This window comes from Hemicordylus capensis, chromosome 4 (genome assembly GCF_027244095.1).
Source record: "Hemicordylus capensis ecotype Gifberg chromosome 4, rHemCap1.1.pri, whole genome shotgun sequence".
NCBI lineage: Eukaryota > Metazoa > Chordata > Lepidosauria > Squamata > Cordylidae > Hemicordylus > Hemicordylus capensis.
Genome location: NC_069660.1, coordinates 131,056,130 through 131,077,367, shown reverse-complemented (window position 1 = coordinate 131,077,367; position 21,238 = coordinate 131,056,130). Strand labels below are relative to the sequence as shown.

The 21,238-nt window shown below is 42.4% G+C and overlaps 2 protein-coding genes across 4 annotated transcripts in view; one reads left to right on the top strand and one right to left on the bottom strand.

Moving 5' to 3' along the window:
- Positions 1-21,238, bottom strand: part of RTCA (RNA 3'-terminal phosphate cyclase) — a 58,410-nt gene that overhangs the window by 25,886 nt on the left and 11,286 nt on the right. The gene's annotated exons all lie outside the window — the stretch shown is intronic.
- Positions 1-21,238, top strand: part of DBT (dihydrolipoamide branched chain transacylase E2) — a 29,846-nt gene that overhangs the window by 5,749 nt on the left and 2,859 nt on the right. For both annotated transcript variants that reach the window (XM_053248876.1, XM_053248875.1), the window contains exons 2-9: positions 7,252-7,375; positions 8,029-8,104; positions 10,240-10,421; positions 11,738-11,865; positions 15,725-15,962; positions 17,022-17,188; positions 19,917-19,994; positions 20,997-21,188. In XM_053248876.1, coding sequence (XP_053104851.1) covers positions 7,252-7,375; positions 8,029-8,104; positions 10,240-10,421; positions 11,738-11,865; positions 15,725-15,962; positions 17,022-17,188; positions 19,917-19,994; positions 20,997-21,188 — 1,185 coding nt within the window. The remainder of the gene's footprint in view (positions 1-7,251; positions 7,376-8,028; positions 8,105-10,239; positions 10,422-11,737; positions 11,866-15,724; positions 15,963-17,021; positions 17,189-19,916; positions 19,995-20,996; positions 21,189-21,238) is intronic.

Genomic DNA, 21,238 nt, shown 5'->3' with positions numbered 1-21,238 from the left:
CATTTATTCAAGAGGAACAAGACTCTGAGTTTAAGATGATCTCCTGATATCTAATAACAAAACACTTTGAAATAACCTAGGATTCGGGTAAATACCATATAGATTTTTAGGGAATGTGTTATTTCAGGTCTGGTAGTGGGATATCCCTGGGATGCATAGCTTCAGAATAGCCTATGGAATAGATATTCTCACTGATGAATTCCAGTTCTTCTAGGGATAGTGCCCACAGGTCTCCATAAACTATTGCTTAAATTTGAAATTGAAATCTTCATGTTATTAAGACATTTCAGCCTTTTTGTCTCTGATTTAGAAGGATTCTGCTGCTCATTTTCAGACTTAAACATAGGTTGGCTGGAGCAGAAATTCCTTAATTATTTTACCAAGAAAACAGCATGTTATCAATATGTCTTTGTTTAGACATTCTTTCTAAGGTGGCTTAGAAAGAATGTCACCATCTTTTCAGACCCCATATCTCCTTTGACTTAAGAACATAATAAGAATACAAGAACGGCCCTGCTGGATCAGGCCCAAAGCCCATCTAGTCCAGACTCCTCTTTCACACAGTGGTGCACCAGATGCTCCTGGGAAGCCCACAAGCAAGAGCTGAGGCATGCCCAGTCTCCTGCTGTTACTCTCCTGCAACTGGTATTTAGAGGCCTCCTGCCTCTGAGGCTGGAGGTGATCTGTAGCCCTCAGACTAGTAGCCTTTGATAACCTGTTCTCCATGAATTTATCTAAACCCCTCTTAAAGGTTGTTGCCTGTCACCACATCTTGTGGCAGAGAATTCCATAGGTTAATTGTGCATTGTGAGAAAAAGTATTTCCTTTTGGTCCTAAATTTCTTAGCAATCAGTTTCATGGAATGACTCCTGGTTCTGGTGTTATGCAAGAAGGAGAAAAATTTCTCTCCATACCTTGCATGGTTTTATAAAGTAAAAGTGAAATGTGCCATCGAGTCGATTTCAACTCCTGGCGGTCACAGAGCCCTGTGGTTTTCTTTGGTAGAATACAGGAAGGGTTTACCATTGCCTCCTCCCACACAGTATGAGATGATGCCTTTCAGCATCTTCCTGTATCGCTGCTGCCATACTGCAGGGATTCGAACCGGCAACCTTCTGCTTGTTAAGTATCTCCCCGCTGCACCACTTAAAGTGGTGCATGATTTTATAGACCTCTTTTATTCTCTGATCCCAGTCTCACAATACAACCATAATGCATCCGACTCCTACTTGTAAGCATGTATTCAATGAGCCTTGTTTATAGGCAAATGCATGAAGGAATGCAGAGGTAGAAGCACCATACAGCATATTGTGTTCATCAAAAAGGTGGTTAACATATGCTAGATTTTCCAATGTACGACTTGAACTGCTCTTTCCCAGAAACTGACATATGGGCTCTAGGCAGTCCAAATAGTACTCAGGATCAGATCTATTTGGCTTTAATTGTAGACCTGCATTATGTGAATTCAGACCAATGTTGTGTGTCTGGTCCTCCTGCCATTTGCCTTCTGGTCGGACTTCAAGGCTCTCACAGTACACCAATGAACCCTGAGCAAAATGACATCCTTGCTAATTTGCAGATGGTTGTTAGATTCCATGTATGTAAACTCCAGTCATGATGGGCGAGACTAATTCACACAGTTTTCAAGCCAGCACACTTGCACTAACAGTGTAATCCTATGCTCATCTACCTGGGGATAAGCCCATTAAACACACTGGGACTTATTTCTGACTAAATATGCATAGGATTATACTACACATTGGCTTAATGGTGTCATTTAGCTTATTTTCACATAGCTGATTCTTATCTGTGCACATACAGTTGGTTTGGAGTACAGTTAGAAGTTGATAACTTGGATTTGCAAAGCTATATAAACCTGCATAGTTATTTTTAAATCTCTTTATAATTCCATTCTGCTTCAGAATAGACTATGACTCTTTTAGTATTGACTGATGACTAATTTCAAAGTAAAAGGTGCCACACTGGGCACTTCCGGATGTTGACCACACACCCTGTGTGTGCAATGCAAGGGGGCATGGCCAAGCTGCAGAAGCACCCGGGCGCGGCTTCGGGTGATTTCAGAGCTTGGGGGCGGGGCTAGGTGCCGGTAGGTGTCAATACTGCTTACTGGCGTATATTGTCACCAAAAAAGCCCTGTATACAGGTATCCTGTTTTCTGGATCTGCTAAGAAGATAATTTCTAAGTTTTTACTGTCTGAACAGCTTGAGGTACTTAGTAGAAATCCCTGCAATAGTGTGATGGACCGGTGCAATTCCTGTTGTTTTTGACCATTTTTGTCACCTTTTAGGATGCTTCTAGGACAACACAACTTCTTGGGGGAGGCTGTCCAAAGTAGTAACTAGAGTTGCCAACCCTCCAGGACTGGCTTGGCATCTCCGGGAATAAGCATCAATCTCCAGGTGACTATTGAAACTAGTCCTGGAGATTTTAGTGGCTTGGTATTATGAAAAATACTAGGAAAGTACTGGAGAAAAATATCTCCAAGAATAGGTTTGGTTAGATTTGGCAACCCTTGTAGCAACTCTTTGGGAATTTCTTTATTTTTTAAATGAAAAAATTGCACTATAGATTATTCTGCAGATGTTCTCAGTTTACAGGTGACTGCAAAACTGAAGTGGAGTGCATAAAGCCCTCCATATGGCTTGCCAGCTGCCTCCCACAGTTGATAAATGAATGGGACATGATGCATCTCCATGACTGAGCTCAGTATCCCTTCAGTTTCTCAAAAGAAGAAGGTCTCCTGGAGCGATGGAGCTCATCGCTGCATTGCATCCATCCGCAGCTTGAGTACCTTGGCCTAGTCTTCCAAATTCTCTTTTCTGGTAACTAAATTTGCAATTTGCTTAATTTAATAAGCAAACACATTATATCAAATTACAAATAAAAACAGAGCTGATATTGCCTATGTGAATGTGACTTTTAAAATTAAATAGTCAGCATTGAGAAAAACTACTTGAAACATTTTTTATCTAGTTACAGTGTTAAATCAACTGTGATTTCCTTGACTCGATGAGGTAAATATTTTATTACGGTCCTGACCAGGAAGTGCAGGGGTGAGCTACAACATATCCACTCATTTTATCCAGCTAATACTTTTTTAAAAAAATGTATATCAATCACAAGAACTACAATTAAAAGATGTAATCTTACAAGCAGCTGCACAGAATTTAGCCACTTTAAAATTAATCTCAGAATTTGCTCTAGGAAGTAAACAGGTGGCATAAAATAACTCTGAATGCCCAGGGAATGGCAATGAAAGTGGAGTTATAAAGAAATTTCTTATTGAATGATAAAATATACAATTAAGAAGGACATGTTCAATTGACTCAGCTGCACCAGAAATACAAAGAGAAACTTTTGCATCATATGGAATACTTAAAACTTCCCAGACAGAATATTCTCAGAATATTTAAAACTTCCCAGAGCATTCTAATGAGCTCAGGAAAAAGCCCCGCATTAGCTGAGGACAGAGGCGTATCTAATGAAAATAGCACCTAGGGCAAGTACTGAAATTGCACCCCCTGTCCAAACATCTGACACCCATCTTTCAGATAACTTTACCATAATATCAGATCAAAAATACAAGTCAAGCTCGTTAATCTTTTAATCTTTCAAAAAATATTTAGCAGTGGACGTAGCCAGACCAAAAAATGCTGGAAAACTACAAATTTCAGTATGCTGGGGCTCATGAAATACCCAAAAACTATGTGGCGGTATACTTGGAAAACTAAACAGAATTGCCTGTCTAATTCTCTACTATGCATTGTAGCATCACTATTACATAAGTTTTAAAAATAAATGGAGAATTTGACTTTCCCCATATACTCTGAAAATAATTAAAGTATATGCAGAGTAAACTGTGTCACTGCTTGGAATATATTCTAGTATATCAGAAAGACAGTTAAAATGAGAGAAAGAGAGTAAGAAACTCCCAGTGGGCCTTAATACTAAGGATTTCACACTGATTCAAAGACAAACGCACCATTAATAGTCATCTTATTAAGACATCACATTTAACTCACTTATCACAAGAAGCAAAGTAAGAGCAAATGAATACAATCCTAGCTCATAAGCTTCAGCTCAGTATTCACAAGCCCTGATTTTCTGTACATATTGTCAAACTAAATATGTGTACAATGACTTATATTATATTAAATCAATTTTTTGTAACCTGTAGCCCCTTCGTGGGGCTTCCTAAAGGCCGTGGAGGGGGGGTCTGCAAAGGTCCCCCCTCCCCCTGCTGGCCTCTAGGGCCTCACAGGGACCATTTGAGCATGTGTGGTGGCCATTTTTTATTCTTTTTTTTTTTAATGGCTGCTGAAAACAAAATGACCACCATGCATGCTCAAATGGCCTCTGTGAATCCTGGCATGGCCTAGGGCCTCACAGATGCCACTTGAGCATGTGTGGTGGCCATTTTGTTTTCAGCAGCCATATATATATATTTTTTTTAAATTTAATTTTAGAAAATGGCGCCCCCCTTCAAGTGGCGCCCGGGGCACGTGCCCTGCCTGCCCCACCCTAGATACGCCCCTGGCTGAGGACTTTCAATTCATAGAGATAATTTGCTGATTTAAACTGACTATTAACTCTTTCCAGGATAAGTTTTTTTGTGACCAAACTAATATCCTTTTGATGCTCCTTATTGCAAGTCCTCTGCTTAAGAGCCTTCTTGCCACTATCAAGACCCAAGGATAATTAAAACTTAGGAGAAAATCCATATGTCAGTAGTTTCGATTCCAGTTTTGTATACCAGATGGATCTAAAAGTATCTGCTAATATCAAAGGGGGCAAACCACTTGGGAGGAGGTTAATTTTTAACTGGAAGTTAAATATTGACAGCCAACGTTTGGTCTCCGCCTTTAAAATTGTAGCGTCAAGTCTTAAAACTACATTGGAAGTGAATTTAGCGACTTGAAAGATTGCTCTTAAAAATTTGGATTGCACAATCTCCAGAGGGGGAAAGTTTAAATACGGCCCAAGTTGAGCTCCAAAAAAGAGCTGCTAGTACTTTGGCCTCAAAAAGCCAACTTCTGGTTTGAAAGAAATTTAAAATGGCTGTTACACCCTGAATAAGATGGCACAGTCTGAACGAGATGGTTAACCTGTGCATTTTTGCTGCCGGAAGCTTGGAAGACCACTCCCAAAACAATTTACTTGTTCAATCTCCATCCCATTTATGTTTCGTGAGCCTCTTATCAATAACTACCACTTTGGTTTTCTGGTAGTTGACCATCAATTCATTTTCATTGCTCCACTGGATCAAGGTCTGCAGTGTCCTCTTTGGCCAATTAAGGTTCTCCGGCAGATTGCTACATCATCAGCATATAAGAGGGCTGAAATATGCTTGTCAGAGACTTTAGGAAAGTGATAATCCTGGCCCACTAGCTGCTGTACTAATGAATTAATATAGAAATTAAATAGTGATGGAGCAAGGGTGCAGCCTTTTTTCACACCTCTCTGTCGGAATCTAATCAGTAAGATGCCCCTTTGTATTACACCTTATCCTCAGAGAGGTATCTTGATGACGTTTCTGAATCAGATGTAATAGATGCTGATTAATAGTGGAACCTTTCCATTTCTCCCAAAGTTTAAAACTGGAAATAGAATCAAAAGCAGGTCTAAAATCTACAAACACCACATAAAACGAGTATTTGGGTTTACCAGTATTTTCCTCTATAAAATGTTGAAGCAGCATGCAGAGGTGATTAGTTTATCTCCCCACACAAAATCTGGTATGTTCTTCAGCAATATAATATTCACTTCCCAGCCAATCTTGTAACTTCCCTAGTAAGTGTGTTGCATAAAGTTTTCTAATGATGTTTAAAGGACTGATTGGCCAATAATTTGCTGGATCTTCCCTATTACCCTTTTCGAAAATGGGTACAATAATTGGCACCCACCCACCCACCCACCCTTTCAGTATCAAAGCTGTCTGAACAATAAATGAAAATAAAGAGGCCAGGATTGGAATTCACCAATCCATATTCTTCTTCATCAGATCAGAAGGGATAAAATCTTGACTTGAAGCCTTCCCCTCTATTAATTGCAATATCAGGTCCTGTTGTATTATATCCACTAATCTTTTATGTTTTGTTGGTTAGAAATTTGTCCCAGTAGGGATCCTGTAGAGTGAGTGTGAGTGTGTGTGTGTTGGGAAGGGGGACTCGGTGGAGTAAGAAAGGAAGAGGAGGAGAAAATTGAGTTGTTTCTGAATAAACTCTTAGTTAAATCTACAGAAGATTACTTTGAAGCTATTCACATGTGTGCGCAAAACCAGGCTAAGTAAGACCGGCCTAGTTTTGCATGCTCGTGTGTACTGCCAGGATCGGGCCCTATCCTGGTGGCATCGTGGCTGTAAACCTGCCTATGGAGCCACCTCCCAAATCGAGGTTAGGAGAGTGAGCGCCCTCCTAACCCCATTTCTGCAATTGTCTGCCCGCCATGGCTGCTTGCGGAGATCCCAGGCAGCTTTGGGGAGGGGAGGGGGAATCCCCATAATGCACTGCACACTCGCATGGTGCATTATGGGTGCTCAGGGGGGTGATGCGGGGTGACACATCTGACACACCAACCCTCGGAGCTATCAGCAGTAGCTGGTAATCGTCTGGTGGGTGATCTACCCGCCCAAAGGAAGGAAACTGATCATCTGTGGGGAGGTAAGCTTTTTAAGGCTTCCTCCCCGCTAGCCCTCTTGCCCTTTCTTACTGCTCGTGAGAAAGGGCTCCCTGTGTTTGTGAGGGAAGAAGCTATAAAAGATCCTTAATGTATGTTTACCAAAGGCAGTGGGATGGTGGGTTTTTTTTAATGTTTTGTATTTCCCATTAAATGTATATAGACTAGTCAGAGAAACTTTGGGATTATTGTATCAGATAATCTGCATAATTTCTTGTTCTTGTTCCTCCAGATAGGGCACACTTCTGAAACTGCCCTCTGAAACAAAAGATTAATAACAATGAAATCAATATAAATGATGTTTAAGCTTAATTTTAATTGTCCAAATTCTAAAAGTAAGAAATTTGTCTCTGTGTACATTTTGCAGGTTAAGAGAATAAATAGTGGGCCAGTTCAGCCAATAATCTAAACCAAGATTTAGGTGACAGTTGCATACTCCGTTAAAGGTTTGAGCAGGCTTGTTTACGATCATGGTAAACTGTAGATGGACATCTGTACTGGGCCAGTATTTTCATTAGTATACTCTGATATTTGTTTTTTCTTTCCCATTCCAGCTCTGCATTCGCCATATTCGATTCTATAGTAATTTTTGTCTGCTGAAAGCAAAATATATTTATGGGCTTGACAAGTCTGCATGGAGATATCGACATCCACACCGATTGTTCAGAACAACTTTTGGTAAGCTTCTTTTACATCTGAATTATTTTTATTATGATGCTTGCTCCATAAATTCCAAAAATAGGTAACAAAGCAAAAATATACTATTTTACATTTGTAGTAACTTCTGTTGTGTGTTCAAACTTTGAAATGCACAGAATTCTTCTGAAAACGTGAAAGTTCACCAGGCTGCAAGCTTGCACGCCTATGCATGCTTACTGTAGAGTAAATCCCACTGAATGCAGTGGAATGTATTTTTGAGTCAACATTCATAGCTTCGGGGTGCACATGAAGTATTCCAGTTGTAGGAACATCCTTCTTGTTGTGTATCTTTCCCCCTCTCCCCCTCAACAGATTGCAAATACTTTTAACTATGATAATTAGGATACAGATTCAACAAACTTTAGAACACTTATCCATGAACACTTCCTAGTCATCTTTATCAGTCCAAATGTAAAAAATGTTCAAATTTTGATATTCTCAGTCAACAGTAGCTGGCATTTCCTGCCTCTCTTATTTGACACTATAATTTTGTAAGAAAGTATGCAATCTGTTTGTCCCTAGAACTACTTTGTGCTTAAGCAACATATTTGCTGATGTTATTAAGTTCTACTGTTTTTGCACTGTTTGTTTTTTAAGTTTCAAATTTGCACTGGGTGTTTGTTTTTTTATAGTTTCAAATGGCCAAATTGTCCAGTTCAAGCTCTCTGACATTGGAGAAGGAATCACAGAGGTGACAGTGAAAGAATGGTAAGCAAGCCTGCATTTTGCCAAAGAGAAAGATAGCCCTAACCAATCACTTCTGCTGCCCTGAAAACTTGAGATGAAGGAGGAGAGGAAAAAGCTATTTTGGAATTGTATAAGAGACAGACACATAAACGTCAGTTAGAGAAATTCATCTAATTTTTGAACTGCTTTAAAAAGCACCCTGGAAAAGAAGAATGGATGGATGAATGAATGCTGTGATTAATGAAATAATAATAGAAACTGCACAATAATATCAGGTCAGCCAGTGAATGACCATTAAACACAAGAGCAATGTTTCCTCTAAGGCGTGCATGTGTGCTCACGTGTTTTTTGGTGTCCGCTCAGTCAATTGTAGATCCTGCTCTGATTAAATCAGGAAAGCCCCACTCTGAATGCATGTGCACACACTGCCCTGATACTGCCGCCCGAAACAAAACTCATTCCGCACAAAGATGAAAAAAATTAGAAAGAACACTGTACAAGAGTCCCTTGATTTTGACTGTCTTCATAGTCAGCCAAAATTTTGCCAAGGCCCCAGAAAGCAGGGTCTTGTTCTTGATCTCATGCTACACCTCCAAAGTACAACATCAAAGACAATCCCATGTTCTTTCTTAACTCTGAGCTTGCCATTGGAAAAGTGGGCAGAGATTATCCATGCAGTTGCACTGCACTTTGGAGAGCTTTAAAACCCAGTGAGTTGTAGGGACAATCCTACCCCTCTGTCCATTTCCAAGCTGGAGAGATTGACTGAGGTTTGTTTCTACTCTCTTATTCCAAGGCACTTGAAGTAACAAGCCCCAGCCTTTCAATTTCAAGAGAGGAGGGTGGGGGCTTGTTTTGACACACTTTTCTGCAGAGGTGGGCTGGGGTGGCACTGCACCTGAGGCACACCAAGCACCTTGGATGCACAGCACCTAAACCCTCTTCCCAGGCTTGGAGCTGGAGAGTGGGGCAGGGGACTGCTCTCGCAGCTGTACTGTGCCAGAGTTTTTAAAGGTGCTTTGAGCACCTTTGAATTATAGCACAACTGTAAGGACTTCCTCCAGATTGGGAGGAAGACTCAGTTTGGGAGGAAGGCTGGGGCTTGTCATGCTTGCCAAGACCAGTGGTACACATCACTGCAAGTGTGCTGATTAGAATTATGGAGCCCTAATTGAGTATGTCATCAGATCAGCCAAAAGCAAGCTGAAACAGACAATTTGTATGCTCCTTGAGAAAGACAGGTAAAGAAATGCACGTTCTCACCAAAACAGGCAAAGTTTTCCAGAGCCTCTAGAGTTACAGAGGTATTCCTAGTGATTGCCATTCTATCTGATGCATACAGAGGGTATACAGAGCAGGGCCTGACCCCCCATTAGTGGATGGGCTAACATATGGAGAGGAGATGCGGTGGTTCATATAGCTCAAGGTGATTTATTTCACCCCTTAAAGGCAGCATCCTATGAACATAGAATTGAAGAATAATGCCCAGAGAATAAATGTAGCAATGGGGTTCAATCTTGACTGTATGATAGCTAGTGGTAGAACCCAGGGGACAGTCAATTTGCCAGAAGTAGGTGGATGGAACATGGCCACTTATTTATATTTTGCAAATGCCCTTTGAACCAAAGTGACTTGGCGTACAACAGGCGATGACAAATCCAGCTCCCAGGAGATGCCCTGCAGCTTAACAGCAGCAGGGGTTGGCAAAGCAAAGGCTGTTCTCTTTAAAATCCAAATTGGATCTCCACACCCATCCCAAACATTGACACCCCCATCCTCAGAATACATGGATAAGCATTTCAGAAGCACCCCAATGAACCTGAGCGTTCACTGGTTGTTTGGGGTGAGGGGTGTAAGGGGGTGAGTCAGGGCCACACACAAGTCATGATTGCCAGGGCAGTCAGAGGGACGATGAGGGAATGTAACTATGGGTAGACTACATCCAAAGTCTCAGTAAGCCACTAACATGACTCTTGGTGCTTGGGAGTATCACTCATTTCTGCAGCGTTTTGCTGATTTCTATTTTAGTATGTGTCTTCAAACAACTTCTGACTGAAGGCATAGCATTTTAGAAGCATAGACACAAATAACATTGTGTCCATAGGACAACCAGCTTCATTGTTATTTTTGTTATACAAGTCTTTCTTTTCTCTTAGGTATGTAAAAGAAGGTGACATTGTATCTCAGTTTGACAGCATCTGTGAAGTACAAAGTGATAAAGCCTCTGTCACCATCACCAGTCGTTATGACGGCATCATTAGAAAACTCCATTATAACTTAGATGAAATTGCCTATGTGGGGAAACCACTAGTGGATATAGAAACAGATGCCTTGAAAGGTAATCTATCTATATATTTAATTCTCTAAGGCATACCTGTGGCTAATCCCATGTGTGGCAGCTCTCGTGAGAGTTCGGAGAACTACCGGATAGGCTAGCCATGGGATGGGTGGGAGAGGGGAAAATGGCAACGGCAGCCAAAGAAAACTGCGGTGACCGGTGGCAGGACGAGCGGGAGAACAAAACAGCGGCCGGCCATGTGCCATGCGAGAGGGCAAAATGGCAGGAGGACAGGTGGGCAAAATAGCAGTGATGGTGGCTGGGGAAGAAGGTGGTGATGGCGGCCAGCCGGCCAGCAGGCAGGGGAAGGAAGAAGTCAGGGGTGGGGTGTGGGTGGGAGAAAACACAGCGTCGATGGGGGAAATGGCAGCAGGCAGGTGGTGGCGGGGGGGAGGCGGCGGCTGGGCAGGCGGCTAGAGGCGCAGATGCTCTGCGCCTGGCCCAGCTAGTTTTAACTAATTTTTGTCATGACAGCACCATGCCACTCTGTGTTGGTCTCAAGAATTAAACATGGATGAACAAAAATGATTTTTTTTAAAATAGTTTTTGTTTCGAAATACTCTGCAAGCCTTTCAAGAGTTCTTCACCACGAGGTGCAAAAATAAAACAGGTTTTGCCCTTCTCCATGCATGTTTGATGACTGATCTCTTGGTTACATTGGCAACAGTGGCCAGGATCCAAAAAACTAGGTGCACCAACAAGCTTGCAAGTCCCAGTGGGATTTAAAATATTTTTTGTAAATACTTTAAATTGTTCATTGTTTTGTTTCTCCAGTTATACAAAACCAGAATATGATATATATCAATCATGCTGAGAATGGATGCCATTTATTAATTCTCTGAACAGTGCACTTCCATGCCATATAGCAAACTGCTTTTGATTATCCTCTGTTTCAGAAGCAGTTGGGCATGTATGATGCAATGGGGACATAGGTGGTTGTAGAAGCTCAGCGTGCCCATGGCTGCACAGAACTAGCTGTATGGTTCTTTGATTCCTAGCCAAAGGCATTTAATGAGCAGGCTAAGGGCTGATTCATACTTAGCTGCAGCAACTTGGAAGACTCTCATACCACTCTAGTAATGTGTATGTTTGGAGCCACATTCCCGCTCACTATAATTTAAGGCTCCAATCCAATGCATACATACCTGAGAGTGAGTCTCATTGAACACAGTGGGACTTCCTTTTGGGGAGTCAGTGGGGCATCTCAAGTCCCGTTTATCACATCTTAAGCTGAAAGCTATTTGAGCTCCAATTTCTTTTACAATATCTAATGCATGCTGTGTATGTAAGTGAACCCCATTTTGTCCAATCTGCAGATGTGGCTCCCGAAGAGGATGTTGTTGAGGCACCTGCCGTGTCTCATGATGAGCACACACACCAGGAGATTAAAGGCCACAAAACCTTGGCAACCCCTGCTGTTCGTCGCCTTGCCATGGAAAACAATGTGCGTTTTTACTGCCCTGAAGTGGGCCTTCTTGCAGTAGACCTCCTATACATATTCTTGGGAGAACGTATAGCGAAAAAAGTGCCTTTGTTACAGAAAGAGTGTGCTAACATATTGGCCACATAGAGGGAATTTGATATATGGTAGGATTTGGCAACTTCTTTGCATCCTCTCTAGTGGCCCAGCAATGTATTTGCTTTAACTGTTGCAAAGCCCTCTCTCTTTGCAGTTTGTGACATCGGTGCATCTTGCATTGTGGGTTGGGCTTGCGTTAAGCTCCCCAGTATATGATGTCAAATACTGCTGGTGGTGGGGCTTGCTGGGGATCAGTGTGGGCTGAGAGGCTTCCTGGAACCCACTCAAAGCAAGTGTGCAGAGGTTCCTAAGGACTGTGTAGACTTGTATTGCCTCTGTTATGTGGCTTGTATGTTTAATGTCAAGTTTCTGACCCTATGAGCTCCTCCTGTTGAGTAGTCAAAGTACACACACACGAAGTCTTGGCAATATATAGGATATCTGTGTATGACTTTGGACACAGGGCTGCTATCTAAGGGGCCATATGATAAACTGCATCCCCATTTTCCTGGCAGCAGCCCCTTGTGCCACTGAATGAGCTGCCCTGCAGTTAAGGGAACTTTGGAAGCCACTTTGAAAGACTTGAGGAGCAGCTTCCAGATTCTGGAGAGCAGCAGGAGGAACCAGAGAAATCCTAGTGCATGCAACCATGCCTGGAAGGTGCCAAGGGGCTCTTTTGGTCACAAATAGGACATTTTGCAGATATTTAGTCTGAAAAGGGTGGGGGTAGTCCATCAGTCAAGTAACCTAGAGCCTAAGCACTGTTGTGTGTGGATCTGTTTCACTTGAGGCATGGGCTTGAGTAAGTGCTTGAGTGTCCTGTGCATAAAGTGGGTAAATTTTATAATTTAGTTTTGCATAATCTAACTCTATGCATACTTCCACTAAATTAGAGAATGGGTGGGTGTCTTTTTAAAAAACTATATTTACTTAAAATACTTACAGGTGGCCCTCATTACTCACGGTCCTGGCACCCACGGTTTCACATATCTGTGGTTGGGTCATAGAGACCTAGTTTCTTTATCCACAGTTTTTAAAATTGGCAAAATTCACCTATCCACAGTTCCTGTGCTTTTTCTTTTGCAGTACAGAGCCATTTGGTGGCTCTTTTTAAAAAAAAAAATCCCAATTTTTTGAAAATAAATCACATTTTTGAGAATCCTCCACAATTTTATTTGTGGGTTGGGGGGGGGGGCTTTCTGAAGAGCTGGAGAGCAAGGTACTATTCCCTTCACTTATGCTTTTTGGACCTTTTTTAAACTCAAGGAACCTAAACCCCCAATTTCCATTGACTCAAGGTTTCGTTATTTGCTGTTTCCATATTCACGCCTATAGGTGAGAACAGAACCACCACGAATAATTAGGGCCACCTGTATATCCCAATCTTATATGGGGCTGTGATGGACTGGGGGAATAACATATGTTTTCCTGAGATCTACCCTCAGTAGAGAGTTTTTTCTGATCCCAAATTAGGAGCATGCCGCTCCTTCAAGGTAGGTGGCCAAGCCACTGACCAGGATCAGACACAGCCTCAACACACTAGAACTGTCTTGTTTTAAGACTCACTGACACTGTACAGTGAGAGTCCACACAACTCAGCTCTAGTCAAACATTATATATTTCTAGGAACAAATAATTCAGAAGCGCATGGCCTTACGAGCTACATGCAGAAGAGTTTTGCAAGTGAATCTCCAGAACCTTTTAAAACCAGTCTGAAGCCACTTCTAATTATTTGACATTAAGAAAACAAGAGTTGCACACAGAATTGAGGAACTGAGATGAATGGGGCGAAAGGGGAGTAAAGAAATACACATAGGAATTACAAAAATAATATCAAAACAGTAACAAACACTGAGTTTTACCTGTGAGTTTCACAGTTAGGCAGATCCTTGGCAGAAAGAACATTAATCTCTACAATGCCTCCCTTGGGATGCCAGTTCATTGATGGAAAATGATGGACACTGGTTGGGCTCTTGCCTCCTATATTTATAGTAATTACACAGGGAGAGGACAGCTCTTGGATCCAATGAACAGGCCTAGCATATCTCTGGTGTCATTCTGGTTTTGGGCCAATCTCCCTCCAAAATTGATTTCCCTCCTACTAAATGAGTCAGGTCTTAAATGACTAAAGATGGACCTTGTCTGGTTACCTATTGTGAAGAAAGGATTAAGACTATCTTGATGGATCTATCCCTTCCATAACAAGAGGCAACAGACTGACTTGATCAATGGCAAAAGGAAGGAATGTCCCTCATTCAGAACCCTAGAGTTGGAGTGGAAGTATCAGGCATTGTTGAGCTAAGATGGAGATCTGCATTGCTTCAGTGATCTCACGTCAAAGGGTCTGATCAGGACCAAACATGTTTAACTTCAGCAATCCTGAAGTCTCACTAGTGGAAGGCAGTGTAGTGTAGGGATAAGTGTATCATACTAGGACTGGAGAAACCCAGGTTCCAGTTAGCCGTGAAACTCACTGAATGCCTTTGGGCCAGTCACATGCTCTCAGCCTAAACTATCTCACAGGTTGTTGTGAGGATAAATGGGGCAGGGACAGGGCGGGAATGGTGAGCTCCTGCAATGCTGAGCTCCTTGGAGGAAGTGCTTCCAAACCATTTGTGGAACTCATGTGGACTAGGGATGTGCGAAATGTTTCGGGTACAGAACGATCTGTACCCAAAACAGCCAATTTCGGGTGATTCAGATCCGAACTGAATCACCCTTCTAGCCATCCGAAAATTTTCGGAGCCAAAACGAATCACCCCCGTTTCGGCTCCGAAATATCTGTTGTTTCGGCCCTCCATTTTGTGGCCAATAAATGCCTTCTTCTTCCCCCTCCATTTTGAGCAATGACGTCTATTTGAATTTCCCGCCTTTTTGCCTCCCATTGATTTCAATGCAAAAAAGTCTGATGTGATGTCTACTCGAATTTCGGGTCCCAGGGGCAAAATAGTGGGGTGGGGTGGTAGTGCCTAATGGGTGGAGGCTACCACCCCAATTGCAGAGGGATTGGGCAAAGGGCTGATTTTTGGTGAATTTTAGAAATTTTAGTGTGTTTGAGGCAGATTGGGGGTATAACGTGGGATCTGGGCCAAAAGAGTGGGGTGGGGTGGTAGTGCCTAATGGGTGGAGGCTACCACCCCAATTGCAGAGTGATTGGGAAAGGGCTGATTTTTGGTGAATTGTTGAAGTGTACGCGTCTTTAAGGTTTTCCCCCATTAGGTATAATGGAGGGTGTATTGCTTCACGTCAGGGGGAAAGGGGTGGCCTAGAGCAGTGTGGGGTTGGTGGTAGTGCCAGGTAGGGGCAAGGAAGCTACCTGAATTTTTTCAAAGGATTTGGGCAGAGGGCTGATTTTTGGTGAATTGTTGAACTTTACGCGTCTTTAAGGTTTTTCCTCATAAGGTATAATGGAGCTTTCAGAAGCCCCATAAGTGCACTTGGGGGGTGCTGGGGTGGCCCAGAGCGAGTGGTGGTGTAGTGCACATAGGGTGCCAACCACCCCCATGGGTTGCTAACCCATGGGGTACAGGGTTCTGTTGTTTCTGGGGTGTTCTGAGTGTAGATAAAGTCATCTATGATAGCAAATGAGAGTGGATTCATGGTGTCTCATTGAAAATCTCATTTGCTATCATAGAATCCACACTCAGAACACCTCAGAAACAACAGAACCGAAAATCCAAATTGCACATCCCTAATGTGGACACTCTGCTAATTGAGGCCATGGAAGTATCTTCATAGACATGCATATCTTCAAACATATGCCTGTCCTGCCTGCGTCTTTCAGATTAAACTGAGTGAAGTTGTTGGAACCGGAAAAGATAACCGTATCCTCAAAGAAGACATTCTCAATTACTTGGACAAGCAGACAGGAGCTATTTTGCCTCTATCTCCAAAACCTAAAATTATCACTCCTTCGCTAAAATTGGAGCCTACACCAGACATGCCAAAGGAGAAGACATCTACAATCCCTATTTCCCAACACATAGTGATTGCAGGGAAAGATAAAACAGAGGCCTTATCAGGTAAAAAAACCAACAGTTTAATCATAAATCTTTTACTCATGCTATTATATAAATTGTAACTGAAAAAGTAAAACATGAATATTGATTTTCGCATTCAGACTGAAACAATGCATTTTTCCTTGTAATCTTGCTAAGATGTTGGGACCTACTACACCTACATCTTTGTACTCAAGGCTTGTTTCGGGGGGGGGGGGGGGAACATGGCAAGCACGTGTTAAACAAAACTACCCTAATCTAGCAAGAAATATCCATATGCTGAAGAAGGCTTCTGCACATGCAGCCGTTTTGAGTCTGCATCATCATGCTCCCCAGGGCTCCACTGACAAACTGCATTTATCTTTATGTGTGCATGCGGATGCATCTCCCCAATAGTTGTACATAGCTAGAAGTATATCAGGACTCTGGCCATTGTGTGAATGGAAGTGTGGATGGATGCTTTGGGTGAAGCTGATTCATATTGTGGTTTTTAGACTCCAGAAATAATCAGATTAATTTCCCAGACTCTCAGGAAATTAATCCAGACTGGATCTGTGTGAGATTTCTAGGCCCTCTCATGCAGCAATATCACCACCCTGTTTGAGGGCATGAAGAATGAGATTGCTGCAATCTAAGGCTGTTTACCTCACTACTTTGTGTTACTTAGTGGAAGGGGTGGGGGTAAATCCATTCACAGCCAGAAGGCTGCAGGAACATCTCAGGCCCTGGGTATTGCTACACATTGCCCTCAGTAGTCTCCCATGCAGCTATTGATCCCACACCCACTTAACTTCAACTGTGTTATGATATCAGATGTCCCCAGGCCAGGCACTGGACAAAATAAATTCAAGTATTCTGTAGTCTTCTTGAGATTAATAACTTTACTGAAAGGCTTTTTCACATATTTCTCCTCTGTACCACTGTATTATTAGAGTTCCTTATACAAATAACAGATAGACTGTTCAGTTGTTGGATCCCCAAGGCTGATAGTTTTGAAGGCAGATGGAAAATAAGGTAGGGGATCAGAAAACTGTCAATTACAAAGCCTTTTGAAGTGTATATTACTTGCTTTCTGATTGCTAGGGTTTCACAAAGCAATGGTGAAGACCATGACTGCTGCTTTGAAAATCCCTCACTTTGGTTATTATGATGAGGTTGAGCTCAACCAACTTGTCCAGCTGAGAGAAGAGATGAAACCCACAGCACAAGCACGGGGAGTTAATCTGTCCTTCATGCCCTTCTTTATAAAGGTGAGCTATAGTGGTGGGTATTGCCAGTGTGCAAAACTAGTCTTTTTAGTCATATTTTGTGGCAATGGGTCAAATGTTGCTGGAAACACTGGCTGACAGCCTAACTAAGGAAGAAGAGGTGCCCCAGAAACACGTGCCTGCATTGTGGAAGGCTTCCAGAGTTCCACAGCACAGAGCATGGAGGGTGGAGAGTGGGGATGTGCACAAACCGGTTTGGAGGCCCTTTTATGGACCTCTGAACCAGTTTGAAAGAGGCCCTTTTATGGACCTCTGAACCAGTTTGAAGGTTCGACAGCGGGGGTTACCTTTTTAAGGAGCAGGGAGGATGCTGTCCCCACACCCGGCCATGTTCCCCCCGCCAGCGCGGTGATAAAAAACAGTCCTGTGGGGCGGCAACATACCTCCTTGCCGCCACGGTGCGCATGTGCCACGACCAGAAGTGCCTGGTGCGTGTGTGCACATCGAACCGGCCATCGCCAGTTCCATGCACATCCCTAGTAGAGAGGTGATTTTCTCCCAACCCTGCTTCTTCTGGAAATGCCTTGCACCCTATATTCTCAGGGGAATATATGCCCCTAAGAACTGAATGATGCTCAGGGACATGTTTTTGGATGGTGCAGGGCATTTCTGGAGGAAGCAGGGAATTGGAGAAAATGTGGAGAGGCGATTTTATCCTCCTAGAGGAAGACACATGGAAAAATTTGAAATCTGAAAGCAAATTCCACTTGTATTCCTAGTTCAGGAGCTGTGCACTCTCCTGATATTTGGCTGTCTGTCCGTTTAAAAACAATGTTAAGAGGTCTTTTTGTCCTACCTCATTGAGCAGCCAGGTACAGCAGCTGTTTTAACTGGCAGATGAATAAATATCAGGAGCACGAACAGCTCCCAAACAAGGGTAGGAGGCTTCTTTTATCCTATTCGTGAATGTGTGAACTGCCCAATAAGTGGGCCCTTTTAACAAATGAAAGAGTAGCGGGGACATGCAGGTTGAGGGAGCATTCCTGAGTCCTCTGCCCAGACAACTCATGTAGGCAAGCAAGTTAACTACTATGTTGTTCTGGTGGTTTGTATATAATGTTGGAATCTCTGTCTTTCACCTGAAGGCAAGAATCAACCTAATTAAGATCAAAAGTCAACAGAGTCCATGCAGTGTCTGTTTGAAGGTTTTATCTGGACCCCAAAGGGGCCCCCTGTTGTTTTTGGAGCCTCAGCAGCTGACCTGCCTTGCCACCTTCTGAAGCATGTCACAGATGCTTGAGATCAAAACGGCCCAAAGACGTGCCCTTATTTAAGCCATGAACAGCTGCTGTTCTTGCAGTGCTTGCCCTCCAGATGGAGGCTAGGTTGAGTACTTGGCTTCTTCTAAAGCAGCTGTTAAGACATTGTGGGCTTGCCACCAAAGCTCTAAATAAGTGGTAGCTGTCAGTAAGACCCTATAATATCCCTTTCAGCTACACCAAGTTAGCAAAGGCAATTAGCTTTATTACATCCTAATCTTAGTTTCTCCTGCCTTTACTGGGTGTGGGTGGGGAGTTTGCATCTTAGTAAGAGGCCTGGAAGCTGTAAATGGCAAGTTAGTCAGCTAAAACAGAATCAGTGAACAGTGTTCCTTCTAACAGGGATTCCAAGATGTTGTTGACTACAATTCCCAGCATCCCCAGCTGCAGTAGCCTCTGGGGATTATGGGAGTTGTAGTCAACAACATCTGGGAATCCCTGTTAGAGGGAACACTTTCCGAGTGGCTGAGGACATGTATATTATTTCCTCCCCTCCCCTTTTAAAGGCTGTTTTGATTCTGGAATAGGAAATGAAAAAGGCATACATTAACTATTCTCTTCTGCAAGAGGTGGTATCTTTACAGATCCTGTGCTATGCATGTTTACTTGGAACTATGTCTCACTGAGTTCAGTGAGGCTTACTCCCAAGTAAGAGTGCATAAGATTGCTGCCTTAGCTCACTATTTAATCATCTTTCATTTTGTCCGTATCTCAAGGCATCTATACTAAAGTCTGGGTAGTCTGCAGTGTGTTGAAACTGAATAAATGTAAAGATAATAGATTTATAATATAAAGATAGCAGCTTTCATAGTGCGCAAGGGGCCATGGGAGACTGGAGCACCACCCCCGTCCCTGCATGTATGTAAGCACTGCCAATAAGGCTGTGCTGCAGAGCAGCAGTGTTCATCATAAACACTCTGTGCATGCAGTTGTGCAATGCCCATTGGAAATAATAGGTGTAGTGTTTCTGTGTGCACTGAGTGCTGCTGCCCTCCAGCACAGCCCCACTGGCGGTGCTTACACACACTTAGGGGTGCAGACGGTGTTCCAGCCGCCCACATTCCCTTGCACAGTATGTAAGTCACTACCGTTGAAGATAATAATGAACTAATTAATGGACAGCCCTATTTATTACAGGCTGTTACAGATGATTTTATAAATTTTTGTTTAGTGATGAAAGAAAACTTTTTAAAAGTCTGAAACTCATCAGCATATTTGAAAACTCTGCAAAAATATGGGGTGCAGTAATAGTCCTCTTTCAAATGTAGGTTTTTTGCCATAAACAAGAGGAAATCAAATGTCCATCCTGATTCTAAGCATATTTACTTAATGCTTAGTACACACAGAGAACTATACAATGCACATGCATACACATAACAGCTTATGACAACCTGTAGTATTCTGTTTCTTGCTTTTGCTCCTGCAATTAATTTGTCTTTTATATTTAACAGGCAGCTTCTTTAGGCTTATTACATTACCCTATTCTTAATGCGTCTGTGGACGAAAATGCCCAAAACATCACATACAAGGTTTGTATATGATATGGAAAGCGTTATGTTGCATAGGAGGCTGCTTTATATGTACCTAGTCAGACCATTAGCCCATCAAACTCAGTATTGTTGCTTTGACTGACGGCTGCAGTTCTCTAGGACAAGAATGGGTATATCTGAAGTAGCTCTCCAGGAGTTTGGAGAGCTTCTCCCTCCCTTCCCTTCCTGGCAGTCTGAAAACCTGATTAGCTGGGGGCACAGTAGCACCATTTTTATCATTCTTCAGGTACTCACGGTTGCTTTTACTTTTATTTTACTCCATTTTCTTCCCCCAAAACCAAACTGCTTTGCTTCCCTCCTGTCCTGCAATTATCCTTGAATCCAAGGGGTCTGATGTTAAAATGCCTTATTTTCTAATTGTAAAATGTTGTAAAAACAGCTACTTTATGACTGAGTACATCTCCCTATGTTACTATTTTGTCCCAATAGCTCCCTGGGCTCTAGCAAAAGAAAAAGAGCTCCTAGAAGCCTTAAGTCTGCCCTCTCCTGCTTCAGCATCTCAAGCAGGAGCTAGTCCCCTGGTCCTTTTTAGCTGGAGATGCTGGGATTGGAACCTAGGACCTTCGGCATGTAAAATGAGTGCTCTACCACTAAGCTGGGGTTGCTCCCCAGATCTTCAGCTGTGTTCCAGCTTTATTTAGTTTCATGGTGCCTAAATAAGAATATATTTTATTTGTATTGCAGACAGAAAGTAAACACAGAATGATGATTTGTTTCCACTGTGTAATTTCTCCAACAGCAGTTCTTGTGTGTGTTTTGTTTTGCTTTAAAATAGTGTTTTGAATTAAAGATAGAAGTCTGTTCCCCCAAAATGAACTCCAGATTATGTTATGAGACTAGATATTTCTTGAAGGGAAATCCTAAACAAATATCTAGTGTGTGTGTGTATGTATGTATTTAAAAGATAATGCAATATTTTTTAAAAAGAGTACTGTAGTTACGTATGAATTAATGAGCTTTACTATTCTGAATATATTCTAGGCTTCACACAACATTGGAGTTGCTATGGATACAGAACAAGGACTGCTTGTTCCTAACGTGAAAAACGTTCAGGCTCGTACTGTGTTTGAGATTGCTTCAGAATTAAACCGCCTACAAAACTTGGGGTCTGCAAATCAACTGGGAACAAATGACCTCACAGGGGGAACTTTCACACTCTCCAACATTGGCAGAGTGAGTTAAATAACTTTTAAAATCTAGCCCTAAAAATATCATGCCTGTGT